This window comes from Eumetopias jubatus, unplaced genomic scaffold (genome assembly GCF_037043125.1).
Source record: "Eumetopias jubatus isolate StellerSeaLion01/CBP00866 unplaced genomic scaffold, mEumJub1_p1.0 scaffold_13, whole genome shotgun sequence".
NCBI lineage: Eukaryota > Metazoa > Chordata > Mammalia > Carnivora > Otariidae > Eumetopias > Eumetopias jubatus.
In genome coordinates this window covers 26199032-26222916 of record NW_028274819.1, presented here as the reverse complement: position 1 = coordinate 26222916, position 23885 = coordinate 26199032, and the positions used below count along the sequence as shown (strand labels likewise).

General features: G+C 36.9%; 1 protein-coding gene and 1 pseudogene across 1 annotated transcript in view; both read left to right on the top strand.

Moving 5' to 3' along the window:
- Positions 1-23885, top strand: part of PDHX (pyruvate dehydrogenase complex component X) — a 66758-nt gene that overhangs the window by 27148 nt on the left and 15725 nt on the right. The window contains exons 3-7 of the mRNA XM_028087754.2: positions 2037-2137; positions 7787-7986; positions 9739-9837; positions 18652-18826; positions 20422-20569. Of these exons, the coding sequence (XP_027943555.2) occupies positions 2037-2137; positions 7787-7986; positions 9739-9837; positions 18652-18826; positions 20422-20569 (723 nt within the window). The remainder of the gene's footprint in view (positions 1-2036; positions 2138-7786; positions 7987-9738; positions 9838-18651; positions 18827-20421; positions 20570-23885) is intronic.
- LOC114196936 (small ribosomal subunit protein uS8 pseudogene) lies at positions 17447-17847 on the top strand (annotated as a pseudogene).

The window sequence follows — 23885 nt, the reverse complement described above, 5'->3', positions numbered from 1 at the left end:
CCAGGCGCCCCACCTTTCCTTTATTCTAGAATGATGGTTTGGTTGTGTATAAAATTCTAGACAGTTACTTTTCCTCAGCTTTTTGAAGATAGTACTCCATTGTCTTCTGACCTTTACTACAGCTTCTGAGAAGTATGCTTTCTGTCATTCCATTGATGTAATCTGGTTTATTTTCCTCTGATAGGTTTTAAGATTGTTTTTATTGTGTGGAATTTCATTACAGTGTATCTAATGTGAATTCATACAGTCTTAATACTTTTTTTCTGCTTATTTTTTTTTTAGTGAAGTATAAATTGAAAATGTAAGCTCAATTAATTTTTACATACACATATAACCAGGTTACCACCACCTAGTCAAGATTCATAATTCATACTCCCAGCAAGCTATAGGGCTCCCAGTGCCCCCTCCTAGTCAATACACCATAGGTTACAATTATCTAAACTCATTCAGAGCTCTTTCATGTTGAGGATATGTATTTCTTTTCCACTGTAGAAAATTCTCAGCATTTATCTTTTCATGTATTGCTTTTCAACTATTCCCTCCAGTCTTCCCTTGGAAAATCTATTAGACAAACATTGCAGCCTCAATCTGTGTCTCTTACTGCTTTCTTCTATTTTTCATCTTTTTTCTCTGCCTGTAGTAAGTTCCAGGTAGTTCCTTAATGCTGCCTTTATAATTCACTTTACTATGTCTAGTCTAGAATACATCCCAATGATTGTGTCTTTTTATTTCAATGACTATTTTTCATTTCCAAGATTTCTCATTAGGTTTTTCCTTCCTATGTGATGTCCTTTTGTTTCATTTCTGTACATTGTTTTTTATCTCTTGTTATTGTGATGGATCTTTTACCTTCATTTATGTTTCTGAACATCCTCAAAATACTTATTTAAAAATCTCTGGCAGGTAGCACTAAATGAAATTCATCTGAAATAAATTTGTTTCCATTATTGGTTTTGTGGTTTTCTTTCTTAGCATTAAATTTCTTCAAATGTTTTGGAACTTTGTTTTATTATTTATTTATTTATTTTAAAAAGGCTTTTTGTTTGTGTTTCAGTGTCTTCCCACCTGCCCTCCACTTTCCCTTTCCCCACCCCCAGTCTAGGGATTTTGCTATTGGTATTGCAGATATCAGTAGATGGAGTAATGGAGCCAGAGGGTGGCTTGGCTCAGATCCTGGTACTGAGGTAGTGTTTTTGTTCCCTACCTTCCTAGACCTACAGTTCTGGTTAAAGCTATAGTTCTAGTCAACAGGTCTTGATTGCCCCCTTTATTGGCCTTCTGTTAGGAATAGAGTCACTGACCCAGCCCTAACTTTAAGGGGAGATTCTGATTTGCATCCCTGTCTGCAGCAAATCACTTTTAGTTCTCTTTATTCCAAAGGAAACCACTGCATTCTCCCTGCTTACCCCCCCCCCCCACCTGTTTCTAGATCCAGAAACAACAAGTCAGGTCTTGCTCAACATTTTTGAGTTTCCATATTGTTTCTGTTGCACAGAAATGTTTATTTGACCTCAGTTGTGTCTTTGACATTCTCTCTTTGTTTAATATGCTTTATTTATTTATGCTCTGCAGTGCCAACAGGGTTTCTGAATTTTTGCTGCAGTGTTAACCCAGAAGTGCTATTAATTGTAAAACTTTTGTCCTCATGGAATATAGTCAAAACATATTAAAAAGAAAGGAGTAGATCTGGAATTGGTTTGTTTGGAAGAGACTATGCATTCATTGCTATTGTTTCTAAAATGTGGTTTCATTATATCTGTTCAATAATCTTTTGTAATTGTTGTTTTTATTATAACAAATGTAGTTTATGTCCATTATAGAGCTTTTGAAAAATACAACAAACCATACCTATATACATACATGCAAACACACACTCACATACACAATGAAAATTACTTGTAATTCCACAGCCCAGAGCTAGATACTGAATATTTTGGTATTCATTATTCATGTTTTATGCACTTAACACACACTCAAACCCACATACTAACATTTATATTTTAAAAAAACAAAACAAACCCAGTCTTGTTTTGTAGGTGAAGCTGTGAGTGCTGGAGATGCCTTATGTGAAATAGAGACTGATAAAGCTGTGGTTACCTTAGATGCAAGTGATGATGGCATCTTGGCCAAAATAGTGGTAAGTGTTTATTTTGATTGTCTTTAACGGGATGAAGATCTCTTAAATGTGAAGTTCTTTGAATTAAAGTCACCTTTTATTTTTACTGCTGTATTTATAGTGTTATGTTATCTGTATCTGCATAATATATTTTTATTATTTTTATTGTATTTATTTTTAAAGATTCTATTTGAGAGAGAGAGAAAGAGAAAGCATGAGCAGGGGGAGGGACAGAGGGAGAAAGAGAGAATCTCAAGCAGACTCCATGCTGAGCATGGAACCCAACCTGGAGCTAGATCTTACGAACCTGAGATCATGGCCAGAGCCAAAACCAAGAGTCAGACGCTTAACCCACTGAGGCACTCAGGCGCCCTGCGATTGGCAAATTGTTTAACCTCTATGTGCCTTTTTCTTCATAATAAAGTAGAGATAATAATATCTACACCATGGAGCAGTAGTAGAGATTGAGATAATACATATATACTCATTATAAAGCTTGTCACCCACCAAGCATCAATAAATACTGCTACTCTAATTATTATTACAATTACTCAGCTCTTGGTGACCATTAGCCCCTATGTCAATCTATATGTTTATCTAATTTGTATTGGTTGTTTGCAACTGAACAGTAAGTATCCATTCATGCCTCTATAGTTTGATTTGTACAGAGACACTACATGTCTTTTGAGTCCATTCTTGATAGTGTTTTTAATTCTGAGATGCCAGCTCACCTCTGTTTTGGGAATGGATAACAACACCTTTCTTTCTACATTTTATTCAAAGGCCACACTTTGGAATGTTATAATCTAATTAGATGTAGATCTATACACAGTTTTTCACTCGTGTTTCTTCCTAAAAAATCCTTTTCCCTTTTTTCATCATTCATATGTTGCTTTTTACATTCTAATTATCAAAATTCCTTTACTTGTCATCTGCATTATTAATAGCCATGTTAAAACACCATGTTGAAAATACTTCTTGGAGGAAATATGAATGGAAAGCTAAAATTTCTATACCTTCATAACAAGGAAAATGTAATTATTCATATCAAAAATAGTTTCTTCAACTAATTTATGCAGCATTTTGAAAAAGGAAAAGATGGGGCGCCTGGGTGGCTCAGTTGATTAAGCGACTGCCTTCGGCTCAGGTCATGATCCTGGAGTCCCGGGATTGAGTCCCACATCGGGCTCCCTGCTGCTCAGTGGGGAGTCTGCTTCTCCCTCTGACCCTCTTCCCTCTCGTGCTATCTCTCATTGTCTCTCTCTCAAATAAATAAATAAAATCTTTAAAAAAAAAAGGAAAAGGAAAAGATTAAATTACTATATGTAATAAACCCAGCTACATTTGATTGTGTATGCTTTTGGCAAGCTGTGTTCTTGGCCCTAGCTCTGGATTGTTTGACTATGAAAGTCTTCCAGAATTGATAGCTTTTCCCACTTAGCTGCTTCGTAATGCATTTCAAATTGCTAACAGCGTTATAGGTCAGTAGTGCCTATTCATCTGGTCCCTAATGCTCTGAAAAGGTAGGGGGCTGAGGGGGAGATATGATTAATAAGGGCTTTAGCAGCACAAATGGTTAATTCCTTGCCAAAGAAAAGATTGTATGTGTATTTTAGGGCTTTATGGCTTTATTATTATTCCACATGCGTTTTGAATAATAGGAATGGGAGTCTATTCATGTCACAATGTAACAGTTTTATGGAGGAAAAAAATCAGGGTGATATTAGGTGATATCACTGGGCTGTTTGAGTCTTTCACCCCTCCCCACTCCCAGCCCTCTCACTCCCATGCAGGCCGCACCTTTGTCTTTCGTTGTGGAATAATTCTCATATGAGCACACATAATAAACTGATTTTAATAAGAATACTTACACGAGATCTTTACTTTCAGAATCAAGGAGTTGGAGATTGGTCTTGTTAAAAGGCAAGTGATGATATAAAGCTCTAGTTTTTAGCTTGTGCACATTTTTGAAACCATTAGAAATTATTACCTATCTTGCTCCTCATGGAGATTTGTTTGCATAGTCTTGGAAAGGTTTTTGTATTCTTCCTCTACCCCTGCCCAATTTCATATCTCTTTGTTCTCATTCGTAATTTTTGCATCTGATTTCCATTTTATATAAAATAATATTTATTACATTTCAGTTAGAACCAGAAAAAAGCTTAGAAGCTTTTAATAATGTTAATAAAGAATAATTGGTGTCAGTGTAGATAATTTTATGATCCATTTCCAGTTTAGTTCACTTAATGAGAAAATTGTTAAATTCTTATTTAATCACTAGTAAATTGTACAGAAAACCTTAAATTTTTACTCAGGTATTAGTTCATAAGCTTAGTCTTAACTTTATTCAGCAAACTGGACAGCAGGCATTTTAAATGATGTTAATAAAGTAAAATATTAGGATGACATATTTGGAGTTTTTGTTTTGTTTTGTTTTTAGAGGGGGAAGGGGAAGGGCAGATGGAAAGGGAGAGAGAGAATCTTAAGCAGGCTCCACGCCCAGTGTGGAGCCCATTGTGGGGCTCTATCTCACAACCCTGAGATCATGACCTGAGCCAAAATCAAAAGTCAGATGCATAACTGATTGAGCCACCCACATGCCTCTATTTGGAGAATTTATTAAAGATTGTCTGGTTTGGCTTCTAACATTTTAGGGTTACTATATGATTTGTTACAAACCAGGATACTTTTGAGGGTGAAAAGGGTGTAGGATATTAAGATTATTTAAGCTTATATAAATTTTTGACAATTTATTGACTGGCAAAACATTGATAGACCATTATTTTTCAAAATAATTTTCAAGACTAGAATTCTTTCTGAAAACTAAAATCCATGGATATTAATGCAAAATTTTAAAAAATACTTCCTTTAGGGGCACCTGGCTGGCTGAGTTGGTGGAGCATGCGACTCTTGATCTCTGGGTCGTGAGTTCAAGCCCCATTTTGGGAGAGCTTACTTAAAAAAGAAAAAAATGCTTCCTTTTGTTGATACTCCTAAAATTAAAAAATAACAAAGAATGTTTTTGGTACTAGTCATGTTCTTCAATCGATTTCTTAGCTGCATCTTACTGTAATACTGTGTCACTGGTGTTCCTCTAAAGAATGTATTCCTTTCTTTTTCAAGAATGTGTATTTTTTCAATATGATTTTATTGTTAGGTCCCTTCCCCCCTTATTTTTCATTAAATTGCCTGAGTCACCTTCGAAGATGCATTTCACTGTTCCGAAGTTTATGGTTGAAATTTGACATTGTTGAGACCTTCAGTTGATTCCTCTCTGTAGACTATAACATTTTTAATTGAGAAAATAACCCTCAAAGCTCAGAGCAAATTCACTAAATGGGAGATATTCTCAGTTCTAATATTTTCATGTTGAAATGGGTAAATGACATATTAAAGTGGTAAATGAGTCTGTGTTCCCCGTGAATTAAAAGCTAAATGAATTATAATCCAGTCTATATCTTCTCCCCTTTAAGCTTGTTTTTTAAAGTAGGAGCATGATCTTGAACTGCTGTATGATAATTTTGGTCAGCCTGTGAATGCAGTTTACAGATTTGGTACTTGGCGTGTTGAATGCTATGTAATGTCAGACTGCATTTGTATCTTGTCTGGATACCTACTGGTCTTATGATCTTGAGCAAGTCCTTCAGCCTTTCTGTGCTTCAGTTTCCTTACCTATACTTGAATAATAATAGCACTTACTTCCTAAGGTTGTTAGGAGAATTAAATGAGTTGACATAGTGCTAGAACAGTGCCTGGCACTTGACTGCCAAACTGTTAGTCAAGGACTTAATGAGTGTTTTTTCTCCCCTTCTGAATTTTTAACTTGTCATTGATTTGTTTTCAGCTTCAGTGTTTCTTATGTATCTTCCTTTCAGACCAAAGTTAATTTGCATATAGGTTAAAGTGTTTATCTTAAAGAATACAGACAGTTTCAAACTGTTCAGTGGTTGAAACCATGATGGAAAAGTTTTACTAAGTTTTCTTTTTTTTTTTTTTTAGATATCTTGTCTTAGAGGCTTTATTAACATATAACGTATTATATTTTACTAAGTTTTCAAACCCAGTCATGTGACTCTGCTCCTCTCCATTAACCGCGGTGTGCGCTCCTTCTGTGTCAGCAGCTTTCACACTGTTTGTCTTTTACAGAAGAAACTATTTAACTTACTGATTATTTTTTAACATCACAATCAAAACAGAGTTTTTACCAGCACCTTTAATGGAGTGAACCCCCTCAAATAATTTCTCTGTTGGGAGTTTCTGCTGTACAGATTTTGTCTCTCGACTTCAGCATCTCACATCCTTGGGGACGCTGGTGAGCTTAAGCAGGCAGTCTTTAGCACATTTGCAGGTAATTCATGTCAGCCTATGGGAATGTCTCTTGTAAAGAAAGAGGCTCCAGCCTAGGGGTCTGTGCCTTGGGATGGAGTTCAGCCCGTGTGTATGGGTGTCTGGAGAAATAGGTGCCACAGGTTTCCCACTGGTTGTCCCATGTTGCTTTCTCCTTCCCAGTTCGGCCAGCCTCATGCTGGGCCTTTAGGCGCCACTTTCCAACCCTTACCAGCGGGCATTCTGGAGTCCACTCTTGATCCATGTTGAGTATGTTTTTTGTTTTAAAACAAAATTTTTATTTAAAATAATATTAACTCATCTTTTTGACATAATAGTAAAAAAAATGAGTAGTACATAGAACTAAAACTTTTTAGGATGTGACAAACAGCTAAACAAATTGTTCTTGGGCTGTTCAGTTTTTTTTTCACAGCTTGCAATTCATTAAATGTCCTTATATTCTGTACTCATTTCTTACATGTATATTTTGCTTCACTGAAGCATTATTTCTGTTCTTCTCCATCAGTAATTAGTAAACTTACAAAGCTTCCTAATTACCATGACTTATGCCTTATTTATTTTTAGAATAGTGCACATACTAATAAGCATCAAATTTAATGTTAATCAGAAATATCAAGTCCATTTTAGGAGTTATGTTCTTACTTAGAGTTACTATATTAGTGAACATCCTACAGCCTCTCATTCTATTATTCATTAAATTACATCTGTAATGAACTTTATTTAATGTAATTGAAAGAAAATAATAAAAATTTTAAAGGAATGACATTTTCTTCCAGTACCGAATTTAAAAACATTGTCATCTGAAGGTCCCCTAGGGACTTCTCTAAGTAAATAAAAATCAGCTCAGAGACTAAGTTTACTGAATACATTTTCCATTAAATTAATGTTAGTAATAGGACTAATTTAGGGTACTTAATTCATTGTGAGCTCTTGGAATTTCTAAGCTATTGTAACAGGAAACTATCTGGGAAAGACAAATAGTTGAAGTAAATCAGTCTCCTGTTTTTGATTTGTACTGATTGACATCAAAAGGAAGATGGTAATGATTGCTCTTATATATTTGAAGGCTATCAGAGGAGAAATTCTAGATTTTTTTTTTCAGGATATAGCATTAATAACTGGGATGGGAAGAGTGGTGAAGGAAGGTGTACGTGGGGGAAGGTAAGAAAGGACGATCGTGGGTGGAAGGAGGAGGCAGGCTGATTTGGAAGCAGATTTTAGCTCAAATCAAGAGATCTTTCTAATCAGTACAGAATTATTTAAACTACTTCATATGGTCACGAGCCTTCCTATCTCTGCAATTATTTTCTTTTTAAAATACAGGTTGAAGAAGGATCTAAAAATATACGACTAGGTTCACTAATTGGTTTGCTAGTTGAAGAAGGAGAAGATTGGAAACATGTTGAAATCCCCAGAGATGTAGGTCCTCCATCACCAGCTTCAAAACCATCAGTGCCTTGTCCCCCACCCGAACCACAAATTTCTCCTCCTGTCAAAGAGGAGCACACATTGGGAAAACTGCAGTGAGTATGCTTATTTGGATGCTGATGTTAAAAAGAAGAAAAAAGTTACAGCAGCTTTTAGGATATTTTAGTCATTATATTTAAAACATCTTTGCACCTTATGTAGGAAGTGGCTGATCGTCCCTTTTTCTCTTAGGTGACTGAGGCCTAGGAATGATTTTTTTACTGTCATTGTTCATTCAGCAAACAAACAGTTATTGAATACCTGTCACGTTCCAGGTAGTATGAAAGCCCTGCTCACCGGGTGGAGAACAAAGCAAGTAGTCTGTCCACGTTGAACTTGAAGTAGGTTTTAGGATTATAGGATGGAATTCAATATACCAGACTTCATGTTTCCATCCGTGGAATTCTAGTTACTGTAATGTGAATTCCAGTTTTAAATGTATGACTGACATAAAATGGAATTACCATCTTAACACGCATTCCTTTACAACTATATTGCATTTGAGTGTCCGACACAGACTGGAGCTCAATTTTGTCCCTGTATAACACTGATACTTAGTAAACACCATTTCACGTCAGCCTTACATAGCTTTAATTGATGGATTCTGAAAATTTTAACAAGTTCATTTATTTAACATTCTCTATAATTATACAAAATTACTTTTTCTTTATAAGGAAAAGTTCTTCATTGAGAAACGTCCTCTTAAGAACCACTTTTGAACTTAAATAAAAATGCAGACCCTTACCGTTTTAAAAATTTTTTCCTTTAGTATACCAGTGTCAGTTCTTGTCAGTGTTTTTGAAGTGCTGAGTTGTAGATTTCCATGTTGATGGGGATATAGAGAAACTAGAACCCTTGTGCACTGTTGGTGGGAATGTAAAGTGGTGTAGCCACTATGGAAAACAGTACGGCAGTTCCTCAGAAAAATAAGACTAGGATTACCACATGACCCAGCGATTCCTCCTCTGGGTACTCAAAAGAATTGTAAGCAGGAACTCAAGGAGATACTTGTACAGCCATGTATAGCAGTATTATGCACAGTAGCCAAAAGGTGAGAGCAACCCATGTGTCCAAAACATGCTGTGTACATACAACAGAATGTTACTCAGCTTTGAAAAGGAAGGAAATACTGACACACATACCATGACATGGATGAACCTTGAAGACATTATGCAAAGTAAAATAAGCCAATCACAAAAGAACAAACATTGTATGGTTCCACTTATATGAGTTACCTAGAGTAATCAAATTGGTAAAGACAGTGGAATGCTAGCTGCTTGGGGCAGGGGGCGGGGCAGGGAATGGGGAGTTACTGTTTAATGGGTACAGTTTCAGTTTGAGAGACTGAAAATTCTGGAGATGGATGGTGGCAATGGTTGCACAACAGGTTAATTGTACTTAATGCCACTCAGTTGTACGCCTAAAAACGTTTAAAATTGTAATTTTTTTGTACATTTTACCACACAGAAAAAAATGAAGGAACAGTATAGTTAGTTCCTTATTGATGTGTTGGATGAAGAGCCATGTGAAAAATTATTAATCAAAATGGAAGCTCTCTCCTTTTGAATATTAACGCTTATTAAAGGAATATTTTGAAATAGTAACTAATTAAATTTGTATGAAAATGTTTTGGTGGTAAAATAAACCAGATTTGTACAGATTAATTTATTTGTGACTATGGGAATCATTTTAACTTTATTATAAATTTTTATTTTGCTCATTATCGGTAAAACTGTTGATGTTTGGGTATATTTGACTCAAATTAGGAGTGTTTATTAGTTTCCTTAATCTTCATGTTTTTTTCGTAGGTTCCGTTTAAGTCCAGCTGCCCGTAATATTCTGGAAAAACATGCCCTGGATGCTAGCCAGGGCACAGCCACTGGCCCTCGGGGGATATTCACCAAAGAGTATGTTTGTGCTTTTTGTAACAACCAATTCCATTATTTATCATGATCAGCTTTTTCTGAAGGTATTTAAAGAAGAGCTTATTCAGTGTTAAGATTTAAGAGGACATATACTGTTCTTTTGTATTTTCAGTTGCTTTTGTGAGTGCAAAATTATATTCTGTGCAAGGGTTGTTCCAGAGTAATTACAGCATTAGTGAAGAACGGTTCTAACTTGGTAACTAAGCCAGATCCTTAGAAATGGTGATAAATGCAAAAAATTATATATAGAGTGCAGAGTGGTGAACCTTTATATTGTTTTACGTTTGTTTGAAATAAGCTTATAATCACATTTAATTTTTTAAAACCTGGAAATATACTTTCAAACATAATTTCATTCTTATCTGTTTGGATTTTAGTCACTTGTATGATCAAACTGATTTCCATATGCAGTTGGCTCTTTTTGGATTTCCTTTTCTATTCAACTGTCCATGAGTTGGCACCATTGTTTAGTACCACACTCTTAATTATAAATATTTTATAGTAAGTTTTAAAATTTGATCGAGTTATCCTTGTTCTTCTTTTCAATAGACCAGTTTTCTTGGTTGATTCTTATTTTATTATTTTTCCAAATGAATTTTAAACAATTCGTTTGCCCTGCTGGTACAGGGGAATGATGGTGTTTTTATTGGGATTGTATCAGATTTTACAATTAACTTGGGGAAGAATTGATATCTTGATGATCCTGAGTCTTCCTATTCAAGAACACTGATGTTTTTCCATTTGTTTACATTTTGTTTCTTTTAAGAGTGTATGAGAACAGATGGCCCCTGCTCTATTGAAACTTAATCTAGTGGGGAAGGCAAAGATTAATCCTTTAGACATTTGACTAATGTAAAATTGCTGTAGTGGTATGTGTTATTTTAGAAAGAGAGAGAGAGAGAGCAGGGAGAGGGAATGGGGCAGAGGGAGAAGGAGAAAGAGTCTTAAGCAGACTCCACACTGAGCATGGAGCTTTGGGCTCCAGGGTCATGAGATCATGACCTGAGCTGAAACCAAGAGTTGGATGCTTAACCAACTGCACCACCCAGGCGCCCCTGTATTACATTTCTGTTGGTGGTAATGTTAAATTCTTCAAATTGAGTTAACATTTTAAAGCAATATGTTTATTCCCCATTTACTATTGATAAAAAGTGATCAGTAATACTGGCTAAAATTTTTTAAGTTGAGATGAGCAAAGGTTATAAAACTATTAAGTGGCAGTTGTGGACCAACGGAAATGTCTTTTTTCTCGTTGGGTTATTTTACTCTTCATTAAAGCATTGGTTTAGGGCACCTGGGTGGCTCAGTCGTTAAGCGTCTGCCTTCGGCTCAGGTCATGATCCCAGGGTCCAGGGATTGAGCCCCGCATTGGGCTCCCTGCTGGCTCATCAGGGAGTCTCCTTCTCCTCTCCCTCTGCCCCTCCTCCCCACTTGTACTCATTCTGTCTTTCAAATAAATAAGTAAATAAATAAATAAATCTTAAAGCATTGGTTTATTTTGGGGCATTTCTTTTATGGCGAGCAATCCAGGTTTAATTCTTAGGTAGCCTCATTTATCTGTATTACAGCCTTACTGATTTGTTCATCAGACATGTGTATGTGGTTCTCTTAAACACATACTGTGAGTCCTGCCATACTACATGAGTTGGAGATCAGCTGTCCTGACCTATGACTGAAAAGTAGTATTCTAGATTGTGAAATTTTAGTTAAAGGGCTTAAAAAGTTTCACTTAGCCATAAAATGTTAAAATTAAGTATCTTCATAGCCAGTTAAGCCTAGTTTTTCCCCCATATCCATCCTACTATTTGTACCTTGATTTTATTAATCTACCAGTCTATGTTTTAGTAGACTCTCCATAAAAATGGGATAAAGCAACTTTCTTTATAATCAAATAGACTTATCTGAATTTCTGAGGGATAGGGCGGAGAGTCTGTACTTAATTCATGAGTCATTGACCAAGATTTGGTGACATCTTTGGTAAAGTAATCATAGCTGTACCTTAGAAGGCTTAATTTTGCATATTTGTAGAAGATACATTGGAGCAGAAAAAAAGTTGAGGTTAGGAGATAAATTAATAGGCTTATAAAGTAATTCAGATAAAAGATAAAAAATGCTTGAATGTAGGTGAAAGAAGTAGAGATTACTGATGTAGACATTGTTATAAGGACAGAATCCAGAAGCTTTCATAAAGGATTGAATGGGGAGCATAGACCAGGATAGCAACGAATCAAGGAATGAATTTGGGATTCTGGTCTGGATGATGAAATTTTGGCTCCATAAACACAAATAAGGGCTTTGGGAAAGTATTTGTCTTAGTGGAGTGAGTGATATGTTAGCTCTGAAGCCTGTTGTCAGTGCTGACAAGCCCACAGGCATCAGGATCAGTGAGGTGAAGGTTACTTGCAGGAGATAGTTCGGGACTCGAGAGGGATTGGTAGGTAGTAGAGCAGTGGTTATAATTGAGATAATCAGGAAGTAAACTTTTAGAAGGCAACTTTTCTTGTGTTGGAGGATATCTAGGGGCTGGATAAAAAGTTAAGGAACGTGTGATCTGAGAAAAGTCTTTTGAAGTCGGTTATTAAGTGATATTTTAGAAGGCAGTTCAGTGGTGTGACAGCAGAGGAATGAAATAGCCCTTTCTTCCTTTCTCCCTTCTCTTTCCATATGTGCTTACTATATATATGATGAACAAATAGCGCTTTTTTTTAACCTGAATTGAAGTTATAATAGTAATGTAATATTTATGAAGGGAAACGAAATGGTATTGTCTTGCTGCATACCCAAAGGAAGCACTGTTAAAATAGAGTTACATTTTTAATATCTTTGCCATCTTCCTCCTCCTAATTTCCAGTTGTCTTTCCTGTCCTTATTCTTTAACTGTGCACCGTAAGAGAGTCAGCCTTTGGTCTTCAAATTCTGACACATTACAAAAGATTTCATGAGAAAAATTGATCCTGAAGGCATGCATTATTTAGGATTTTTAATTCGTATACTACTAAATATGCTTGTGTTTTAAGTTTAATATTAAGGTGGACCTCAGAAAAAACTTTGGCTGACTGTCACCTACAAAAATGTCATCTTCTGATGAGATTTAAAAACTGCAGGCTAAGCTTCCCCCAAAATACCTTAGCACAAATTCTTGAAATTTGGAGGGACATCCTTCCTTCTTCCACTCTCAACTAAAAATGCAAGTAGAATAGAAAAATCAGTTCCAACTGCTGAGGAAGTGCCTCTGATCCAGTGTGTTTATGAAGTAAATCCTCAGTGTTAGGGTTGCTGTTTTAAATGTTGCAGTAGAGCAAACATATTGCCCAAACATATTGCTCAGAATGTATGTTGCGCAAAAGCATATAGACTTGACTTTGCCTGTGCATGTAACTATTTTAGGAAAGCTAGTGCTGGGACCACAGTTAGAGACAGAATACATTTAAGTTCTTTGCCGGTAACCTAACATCTTTTGTGTATCTGTGTCTTAAATCATAGCTGTAGTTAATGTTTGTATTCATATCACAGCATCAAAACTGATAGGTGTGACAGGTGAGTGTCTAGCATGTTTGCAGTATTTCTTTTTAAAACTAAGTTATAGGGGTGCTGAGTGGCTCAGTCCTTAAGCGTCTGCCTTCGGCTCAGGTCATGATCCCAGGGTCCTGGGATTGAGCCCTGCATCGGGCTTCCTGCTCGGCGGGGAGCCTGCTTCACCCTCTCCCACTCCCCCTGCTTGTGTTCCCTCTCTCACTGTGTCTCTCTGTCAAATAAATAAATAAAATCTTAAAAAAAAAAAAAGAAAGAAATTACTTAAATAAATAAAACTAAGTTATAGCCCACCCAAATGAATTACTCTTTAAGGGATCCTGGTAGAGAAGGTTCTGCCCTGAGTGAACTACCAGGGTATCTTCTGCCTTTATGCAGAAGTGTGATATATTTGTTTTTCTCCTAATTTTTAGAGCTTTTAATGCCCACCTCATTCTTCAAGTAGAATCTGATTCATTATTTCATGGACAGAAATCATTAAAAGCATTCTCTGCATTATAGAAACTAAATTGTTGGCTGTTATTAAACAGTAATTAACATTTATACTTTATGAGGTATGTAAGTGTAAAATCAGCAGTGAAAGTTTACTGTGAAGCAGTGGCCAGAACTGATTTTCTGTTTACTTGTTAATGATTAATGACTTCTCCTTACTTTTATTCTTTACCAAGAGCCGTTTTACCCAAGAATCTTAGTTACTACAAGAATGAAACTAAATTGCCTATTTCTTGATAAAATAGTTATTAGTTATGCTGATAATGAAATAAAAATGTGTCAGTTTAATGTGACCAATCTTTTCTTAAATAGACATATTCAGGCATTAATATTTTAGTCTTTATGTTCAGTTGTTATTTTTGTTTGTTTATTTTTAACTGATGCCTGAGAGTAAACTGGTGATCCCCATATAAAAAAATGGATGTGTTTTGGATATGTCACTCTGATGCTAAACTTTAATTTGATTTAAAACTCAGATTAGTAATAGGTTTTATTAGATGTATTTAATTACCTTATATAATAGAAAGGGACTAGTAATGTTAGGCTATGACTTGTAAGAGCTCTTAGAAGCTAAATGTCTTTTGCGGAAGGCATTTTTTCTGAATCAACAGAAGCCTTTATTGTATATCAGTGCTCATTTTTTTAAGATTTTATTTTATTTTAGAGAGAGAGCTTAAGCAAGGGGGGGAGGGGCAGAGGGAGAGAATCCTCAAGCAGACTCCCCGCTGAGCATGGAGCCCAACATGGGGCTTGATTCCCCTGATCCTGAGATCATGACCTGAGCCGAAATTAAGAGTTGGGTGCTCAACCAACTGAGTCACCCAGGCGCCCCCCAGTGCTCATATTTTTATTTATCTGGCTAGGGTTTTGGCTCATGACATAAATCCCCAGAAAGGTTATTGGCAGCCATTTACTTCACATGTAAATGTTACCATAATTAACTGGAAAATGATGCTTTTGGTTATGAGTATAAGTAAATTAAAAATTAACTTCCAGGGGCGCCTGGGTGGCTCAGTTGGTTAAGCGACTGCCTTCGGCTCAGGTCATGATCCTGGAGTCCCGGGATCGAGTCCCGCATCGGGCTCCCTGCTCAGCGGGGAGTCTGCTTTTCCCTCTGACCCTCTTCCCTCTCGTGCTCTCTCTCTCTCTCATTCTCTCTCTCTCAAATAAATAAATAAAATCTTTAAAAAAAAAATAACTTCCCAAGAGAAGTAAGCTTGTTGTCACAAGCCTCAACAATATATAAGGTCATTCCCTAGGCCACATACCTCCTCTTCATCCTCGGTCTTTCCATTCACATCACCGTGTTGTGTGGCACGTGCTCGGAGAAGCGGCCTGGCCTCCAGTTACGCCCAGGCTGCTTTTTGTGTGACGGGTTGGAGGCCATGGTCAAGAGGTCCTACGTTTAGCTTCAGATTAGGTAGATCACAATTTGTCATTCAGTCCCAGACTTGCTGTGAATCCGAGATGTACTGGATTCTGTCCTACTCTGTTCATGTGAGAAAAAAGTATTCTGACTCTGCCTTGGTTTATATTTGCACATTAAGTGCACAGGTGTGAGAAAAGTAGCAGCAAATGCACAGACTCTGGAGTTGGCCATACCTGGGTTTGATGCCAGCCTTGGCTTCATCTTTTAACCCTCTCCTCCTTGTTCACTCTTCTTTCCACACTGGCCTGCCTTCTGTTTTTAGAAGCAGCTGTATTTTTCCCTGCCTAGAAACATGCTTTCCCCAGCTCTTGTTCCTCCTTCATGTCATTCCACACAAATACCACATCCTCAGGCCTTCCCTGACCATCCATCCTCTTTTCAAAGAAGCCCCCCTCTCACCTGTCACTCATGTCATTATTCTGCTTTATTTTCTTCATAGCACATCACTACTGTCATTTGTTTGCCTGATTAATAGAGACTCTTCTGTGGAATAAAGTGTCTTGTTTAACGCTGTATCCTCAACACCTGCAATATTGGTGCTTGAGAAATACTGACTTACACTTGCAATTTAACCTCTCCAAGCCTACTTACTCATCGATGGAGTGGGAGTAATAATACCTCCCTCACAGGGCTGGTGTAAGATTACATAATTAACATAAGCACAGTACAGGCTTACGAGGCTCATCTTCTCACTTTTATTCCCACTTTCAGTGCTTATTAGGGATCCAAGATGGTAAAACATTTAAGAGTTCTTCCGTCAATCTGACCTCTCTTGTTAAATGTCAGCTCTTTAATTTTGAAACAAGTAAGTTCGTTGTACTTAGTGTTAACTCCATGCACCCCTTTTTGGACCCAGGTATAAAGCATGGACTCTCCTAACTAAAAATAGTATCAGTACATATGGGGGGATTCCTCTAACATTGTGCCCCAGGTTGGAACATGCTTGCCCGGGTCAATTTTCTATTACTGCATAACAAATTACTACAAACTTAGCAGCTTAAAATAGTACCTGTTTATTATCTAACAATTTTGTAGGTCAGAAGTCAGGGCCCAGCATGGCTGGGTTCTCAGCTTCCAGTCACAAGGTTGAAATGAAGGTTTTTGGCCAGAGCTAGGGTCTCATCTAAAGATTGGATGGAGGGCGCCTGGGTGGCTCAGTCGTTAAGCCTCTGCCTTCGGCTCAGGCCATGATCCCGGGGTCCTGGGATCGAGTCCCGCATCCGGCTCCTTGCTCAGCAGGGAGTCTGCTTCTCCCTCTCCCTCTGCCTCTCCCCCTGCTTGTTCTCTCTCTGTCTCTCGCAAATGAATAAATAAAAAAAAAATCTAAAAAAAAAAAAATAAAGATTGGATTGAGTCCTCTTCCAGGCTCACATGGTTGTTGGCAGAATTCAGTTCTATCTATCAAAACTCAGTCTATCAGAATTCAGTCTTTGAGACTCTGGCCCCTGGTTGGCTTTTAGCCAAGGACTGGTCCCAGCTCCTGGAGGCCTCCCTCAAGTCCGTGCCATGTAGTCATCTCCACAAATGCCTGTTCCCTTCTCCAGTGCCAGCAGGAGAATCTCTCTCCATTCAAATCTCTTCTTCCAGGAATTCCTGGTTCCATTTAAAGGCCTTATCTGGTATGTCTGATCCCACCAGGGTGATTTTACTTTTGCTTTTTGATGAACTTAATGCCAGCTGATTGAGGACCTTAATTAGGTCTGCAAAGTCCATCACCTTTGTCTTGTAATGTAACCTAATCGTGGGAGCCCATCCATCATCCTCAGGCCGACCCATACTCAGAAGGGATTATGTGGGTTGTGTACAGCAGGTACTAATTCTATACATACAAGAATATTGGAGCCATCCATCTCAGAATTCTGCCTGCCATGTTGCCATAAGATATTAAGTAAAAGGTTTCGTTTAGGGGAGGATGATTGTCATTTCTAATATGCCCCGCAGATGCTAGGTTTTCCCCCTCATAATTCTTTTGATAAACAATAATAAATAAACTGTGTTTGAGAAATTTAAGGAATGTAATTTGCCTTTAAATTTGTGTCATTGTGATGTTGTTTTTAGGTTATGTAAAACCTTTTTAAAGAAATTTTTAGATTAAAAACGTTTTTTAAGCTCTTTCTGCTATCTTTCCGTGCCGCCATAATGGTGCCCATGAATGTCCTGGCAGATGCTCTCAAGAGCGTTAACAATGCTGAAAAGAGAAGTCAACGCCAGGTTCTTATTAGGCCGTGCTCCAAAGTCATCGTCCGGTTTCTCACTGTAATGATGAAGCATGGTTACATTGGCAAATTTGAAATCAGTGATGATCACAGAGCGGGGAAAATTGCTGTGAACCTCACGGGCAGGTTAAACAAGTGTGGAGTGATCAGCCCCAGATTTGATGTACAACTGAAAGATCTAAAAAATGGCAGAATAACCTGCTCCCGTCCCACCAGTTTGGTTTCATTGTACTGACAGCCTCAGCTGGCATCATGGACCATGAAGAAGCAAGACGAAAACACACAGGAGGGAAAATCCTGGGATTCTTTTTCTAGGGATGTAATACATACGTGCAGATAAAATGTCACAATGGGGGAACAAAAAACAAAGCATTTTTTAAAATGTAAAATTTTGTTTTTGGAAAGGGTTCTTTTGAATTGTCAGATATTATAATTTTTGCAAAAGCCATTTTGTTTAAGAGATTGTATTACTTCATACCCACTATAACCTAGCATAGATCGAAAGCTTGATATATGTAGTAATTAATTAAAACCTTTTAAAAACCAAAGATACCTTTAATGCAAGTTAAGTCTATTACTAGTTTAGTTATCTTTCATTCTGAATGATGCTGTGGGTAGGTTTCTTTCATTAGATGGTGCTGACAACATACTGAGCAATATAAAATGGTGTGATTTCCTGGCCGCAAAAAGGGTAATTTGCACTAGAAAATCCAATAATTTAGTAAATATTCTAATAAAAGTTGTAATGAACTTGACATTTTCTGAATGCCATTTGAAAATTGACAAGTATAAAGAATGAGAGTATGGTTTAATTTATGAATTGTTCATCTACCAGATGATACCCCCGTCAAAAAAAGACTAATTTCTTTTTTTGAAGATACCTACACCCAATACTTTGATAAATTTGAATTGTTTAGTTTTTGAAAATGTCCCAAGTAGTGTAGTGGGTGAATAATGTGAATCAGCAGACAAGATAAGATTTGCTTGCTTAACTCAAATCATTAATTTTGCATTATTTTAGCCTTGACATCTCTCTAGTTCAGTACCTTCCCTCCACACCTCATCTCCGCTTTCTAAACATCCTCTGTTCCTTGTTGCTAATCATGGTTCTCTATCTCTTATCTTCAGGGATGCTCTCAGACTGTTGCAGCTGAAAGAAACGGGCAAGATTACGAAATCCAGACCCACCCCAGCCCCTCCAGCCACTCCCACGGTGCCTCTGCCTGCACAGGCCATACCCACGCCACCTTATCCACGGCCACCAATCCCACCACTCTCAACTCCTGGACAACCTAATGCAGCGGTAATATCATTTAGTAGATTTTTTTTTTTTTTTCAGATTTCAGTGAGAAAGAAAACAAGAACCATTACTGTCTTCATTTACAAGTGATTCTTCCAGCCCATTTTAGTAGTAGCTGAAAGTGATAAAGAGGAAATACTCCAAATGCTTTGTTTTGCAGACTCCTAGCGCAAACCTGATTTGTTTGCATGGTGCTAACTTCCGAATTCAGTGCCATATATGTATGCTCTGTAATTATGGTACTTTTCATGTAGCTTTTTTGGGTGTGGTACTATTGATTGGTAGCTGCCACTAACCCTCTTCTGTGGCTCTTTGATTTTGACTGAGGGAATGGGTAGTCTCACTGCAAAGAACTACAGAGACTGCACTGCTAGACGTTCTTTCTTAGATGCAGGCAGTGTAACAGCCCCTTTTTTGTTGTCAAAATATTCCATTTTTGCCTCTTTTTACCTCCTTCTCCTAGTATCTTTCGTGTCATTTGCTTCCAATCAGAAGAAATGCAGGATAATCAGGTTCATGTACAACTGAATGGGCACTTAGAAACTCAACACACAAACCCATCCTGCTCTTTCTCATGGAGAGATACATTCCAGTATATTTTAAAATAGTTGCAAACAGTATAAATTTCATGGGAAACAAAATTTTTAAGTGTAAATTCATGATTCATGACTGCACATACAAAACATTTATGTGTAATCAAATCTTAATATTTTTAAGAAGTAGGCTATTCAAATTAAGAAGATAAACCTGACTTTGAAATTTTAATGGCATATAGTGAGCGCTTATTCTATTTGAACAAGTACTCTGCCAAAATAAAATGTTTAGTTTCCTAAGAAATCAGGTATATTTTTAGCGGCTTAGTTATTCTGAAGTGATTGTGATCTGGTCCCAGAATGGAGCGAAGGACAGCAAAGGAATCACATGTAGTTTAAGGTCCATCCTGCTTTTGTTAAAGGTTCAAGGAACAGAGTGGAAAAGCTACAGTAGAGTTACAGGAAGATTTTATTATCTCACCTATACTTTATATTGGGAAGTTTTAGGAAATAGAATACTCATGTGATTTCTTTTTTAAATTAACAAACCAAAATAGAAATAGTTTGGCAGATTATCTAATATATTGAATTATCTTTTTCTACTGCATGCCATTTATAAGTAAGAATTGTCTGTTGTTGGTTTGTTGAATTACTGTATGCTTTTGAGTTTTATTAAGAAGTGATATTTGTAATAGAAGCTGCTTACAGGTGGTGTGTGTGTGTCTGCTTCTCTGTCTCTGTTTCACACACACACACACACACACACCCATGGGAGAATTATTCATGACTTGGGAAATTTCTTTTTGATTATCTTAAACATAGTAACATAAGACAACCCATTTATAAATAAAACATGAATTTTACTATTTTCTGCAGTCATGTACTATAAAGTTAAAACTTTGGATTTCTTATATGCCTCCATATACTAAGAATTTTTACTAGTTCTTTTCCTATATTAATCTTTATTACCAAAAGCTAAGTCACTGAGACTAGATTTTAGCTACGGAGTTTGTTTTTTCCACTTCCATATTTATGTTTAATGGACAAATTGCAATTTCTTTACAGGGCACATTCACTGAGATCCCTGCTAGCAATATTCGAAGAGTTATTGCCAAGAGGTTAACTGAATCTAAGAGTACTGTACCACATGCATATGCTACTGCTGACTGTGACCTTGGAGCTGTTTTAAAAGCTAGACAAAGTCTGGTCAGAGGTTGGTAAAGTTAAATTTACTTAATACAGTACTCATGCTAACTGTCATGAAATCCTTTACTTGTAAAGGCACACTGTATAGCTTTTTATTTCAGTTTCATCATCTGGATGTAGTTTAGTGCTAGAGAAAAGAATGGGCTCACTTTTCCTGTAAGAAACAAACTGGTTCCATAGTACTGAGTAAATCATGCTTTTTGGTGTGATATCTGAATAAAGCAGTCCTTACTAACGTTCTAGAAAGTACAAAATCCCAAACTTAATGTTTTAGATGTTATGTATATCTTAGATATTCCTTTGCTTTATACAAGTTTTAATTTTGTATTTATTCTTCCAAAGTGAACTTTCAGGTTATGAAATTTGCAGTGTACCTCCCAGCAATCAGTTAAAACTAAGATTGCTGGGAGACATAACAAATTTTTAGCATGAACTGATGTTTTCTTTTCTTTCTTTCCAGTCTGTGTGGTTTTTATTTCATTCTCTTGCTTTGTTGTACTGGCTAAGACCTCTGGTGCAATAATGAATGTCGTGGTGAAAGCAGACTTTTGCCTTGTTCTTGATCTTCGGAAAAACATTCCATCTTTAATATCAGTTGTAGGTTTTTTGTAGATTCCTTATTTTAGGTTGAGGAAATTTATATTCCTAATTTGCTGAGAGTTTTAAGCATAAATGGATGTTGAATTTTATCATATGCTTTTGTGCGTCTTTTGAGATAATCTTTCCTTTTTCACTCTGTTATATTGGTTGATTTCCGGATGTTGAATTAACCTTGTATTCCCCATATAAAACTCATTAATCATTAATTTTCTCATCTATTTATTGATCTCATTTCCTAAAATTTTGCTAAGAATTGGGGCACCCAGGTGACTCATTCAGTTAAGTGTCTGCCTTCAGCTCAGGTCATGATCCCAGGGTCCTGGGATGGAACCCTGCATCGGGCTCCCTGCTCAGTGGGGAGCCTGCTTCTCCCTCTCCCACTCCCCCTGCTTATGCTCCCTCTCTCTCCCTCTGTCAAATAAATAAAAATCTCAAAAAAATAAAGTAAAATTTTGCTAAGAATCGTTTTACCTGTGCACATGAGAAAACCCTGTAGTTTACCTTTTTTTGAAGATACTTTTTTCTGTGTTTGTTACCAGATCTCACAGAATGAGTTGGAAATGTTTCCTTCTCCTTTATTTTCTGGAAGAGTTTCGGTAGAATTAGTTTATTTCCTTTTTAATTGTTTGGTAGAATTCACCATTGAAGCTATCTAGGCCTGTGATTTTCTTTGTGGGGAGATTTTTAACTATGAATTCAGTTTTTAAAAATAAGTGTAAGTTCTGTTTCTTCTTGAATGAGCTTTAGTAGTTTTTGTCTTTCAAGGAATTTGTTTATGTTATCTAAGTAATGAAATTTACAGTAGTTCCCCCCCTCATCTGCAGGAATACATTCCAGGACCCCCAGTGGATGCCTGCAACCCCTGATGGTACAAAACCCTGTATATACTATGTTTTCTCCTATGCATACATACTTATGATAAACTTTAATTTAAAAAATTAGACACAGTGAGGGCGCCTGGGTGGCTCAGTTGGTTAAAGCGACTGCCTTCGGCTCAGGTCATGATCCTGGAGTCCCCAGATCGAGTCCCACATCGGGCTCCCTGCTCAGCAGGGAGTCTGCTTCTCCCTCTGACCCTCTTCCCTCACGTGCTCTCTATCTCTCTCATTCTCTGTCTCTCAAATAAATAAATAAAATCTTTAAAAAATAAAAAATAAATAAAAATTAGACACAGTGAGAGATTAACAATAATAAAATAGAACAATTACAACGATATGCTGTAATCAAAGTTAAGTGAATGTGGTCTCTCTGTCTCTAAATATTGTACTGTACTCACCGTTCTTGTGATGCTGAGGTAACATGCCCACCTGATGAGATGACATGAGGTAAATGACGTAGGCATTGTGACATAGCATTAGGCTACTGGTGGCCATCTGACAATAAGTCAGGAGGATCATCTGCTTCTGGGCTTTTGACCACAGGTAGCTACCTGTGGTCAAACTGTGGAAAACAGAACTGTGAATAAGGGGGGGTCTATGGTATTCGCATAAAACTATTCATAATGTTACCTTATTATACTTCTAACATCTATATAATCTGAAGCGATATCCTCATTTTCAATATTAGTAATTGGTGGCATCTTTCTTGCTCAAGCTGGCTGGAGATTTATCAGTTTTATTGATCTCTTCAAATAATCCATGTTTGATTTCATTAACTTTCTCCATTGTTTTTATAATTTTCTTTTCATTGATTTCTGCTTTTAACCTTTATTCTTTTTTTCTGTTTGCTTTCGGTTTAATTTGCTCTTTTGTTTTCTAGTTTCTTAAGGTGAAAGCTGAAATCAATATAATATAATAAACCTTATTCCTAACATAAGCATATAAGGCTTTTAAGGTCCCTTTTGGCAGTGCTTTAGATGAATTCCACAAAATTTGATGTGTTTTATTTTTCTTTACATTCAATTCAAGATGTTTTCTATTTTTGCTTGTGATATCTTTTTTGATCCATGAATTATTTTGAATGTAAGTATAATTTCCAAATATTTGGGGACTTTTCAGCCTTTCTTTTATGATTTCTTACTTAGCTCCATTGTGCTTAGAGAACATTCTTGGTATGATTGAAATGTTTTTAAATTTTTTGAGATTTTATAGTCATAATATGGTCTATCTTGATGAATGTTTCATGTGTATTTGAGAAGAATGTGTGTTCTTTTTTTTTTTTTAAAGATTATTTATTTATTTGAGAGAGAGAAAGCAGAGCAAGCAGGCGAGAACATGAGTCAGGGGGAGGGGCAGAAGGAGAGGGAGAAGCAGGCTCCCTGCTGAGCAGGGTCCTGAGATCATGACCTGCACCAAAGGCAGATGTTTAACCAGCTGAGCCACCCAGGCACCCCTCTATTTTTTTTTTAAGATTTTATTTATTTATTTCGAGAAAGAGAGCCCACAAGCAGGGGGAGGGGCAGAGGCGAGAGGGAGAAAGAGAAAGAAAGAATCTCAAGCAAACTCTGCACTGAATGCAAAGCCCAACATGGAGCTCAAAATCACAACCCTGAGATCATGACCTGAGCTGAAATTGAGTCGATGCTTAACCGACTGAGCCACCCAGATAGCCCCTGAAAAGAATGTGTATTCTACTTTTGAGGAGTGTTCTTTAAATGTCAGGTGAGGTTGGCTGGTAGTAGTGTTCATGTCTTTTATATCCTTACTGGTTTCCTATGTGTTCTATCAATTCTTGGAAGAAGAGTGTTGAAACCCCCAATTATAATTATGGATTTGCCTATTTCC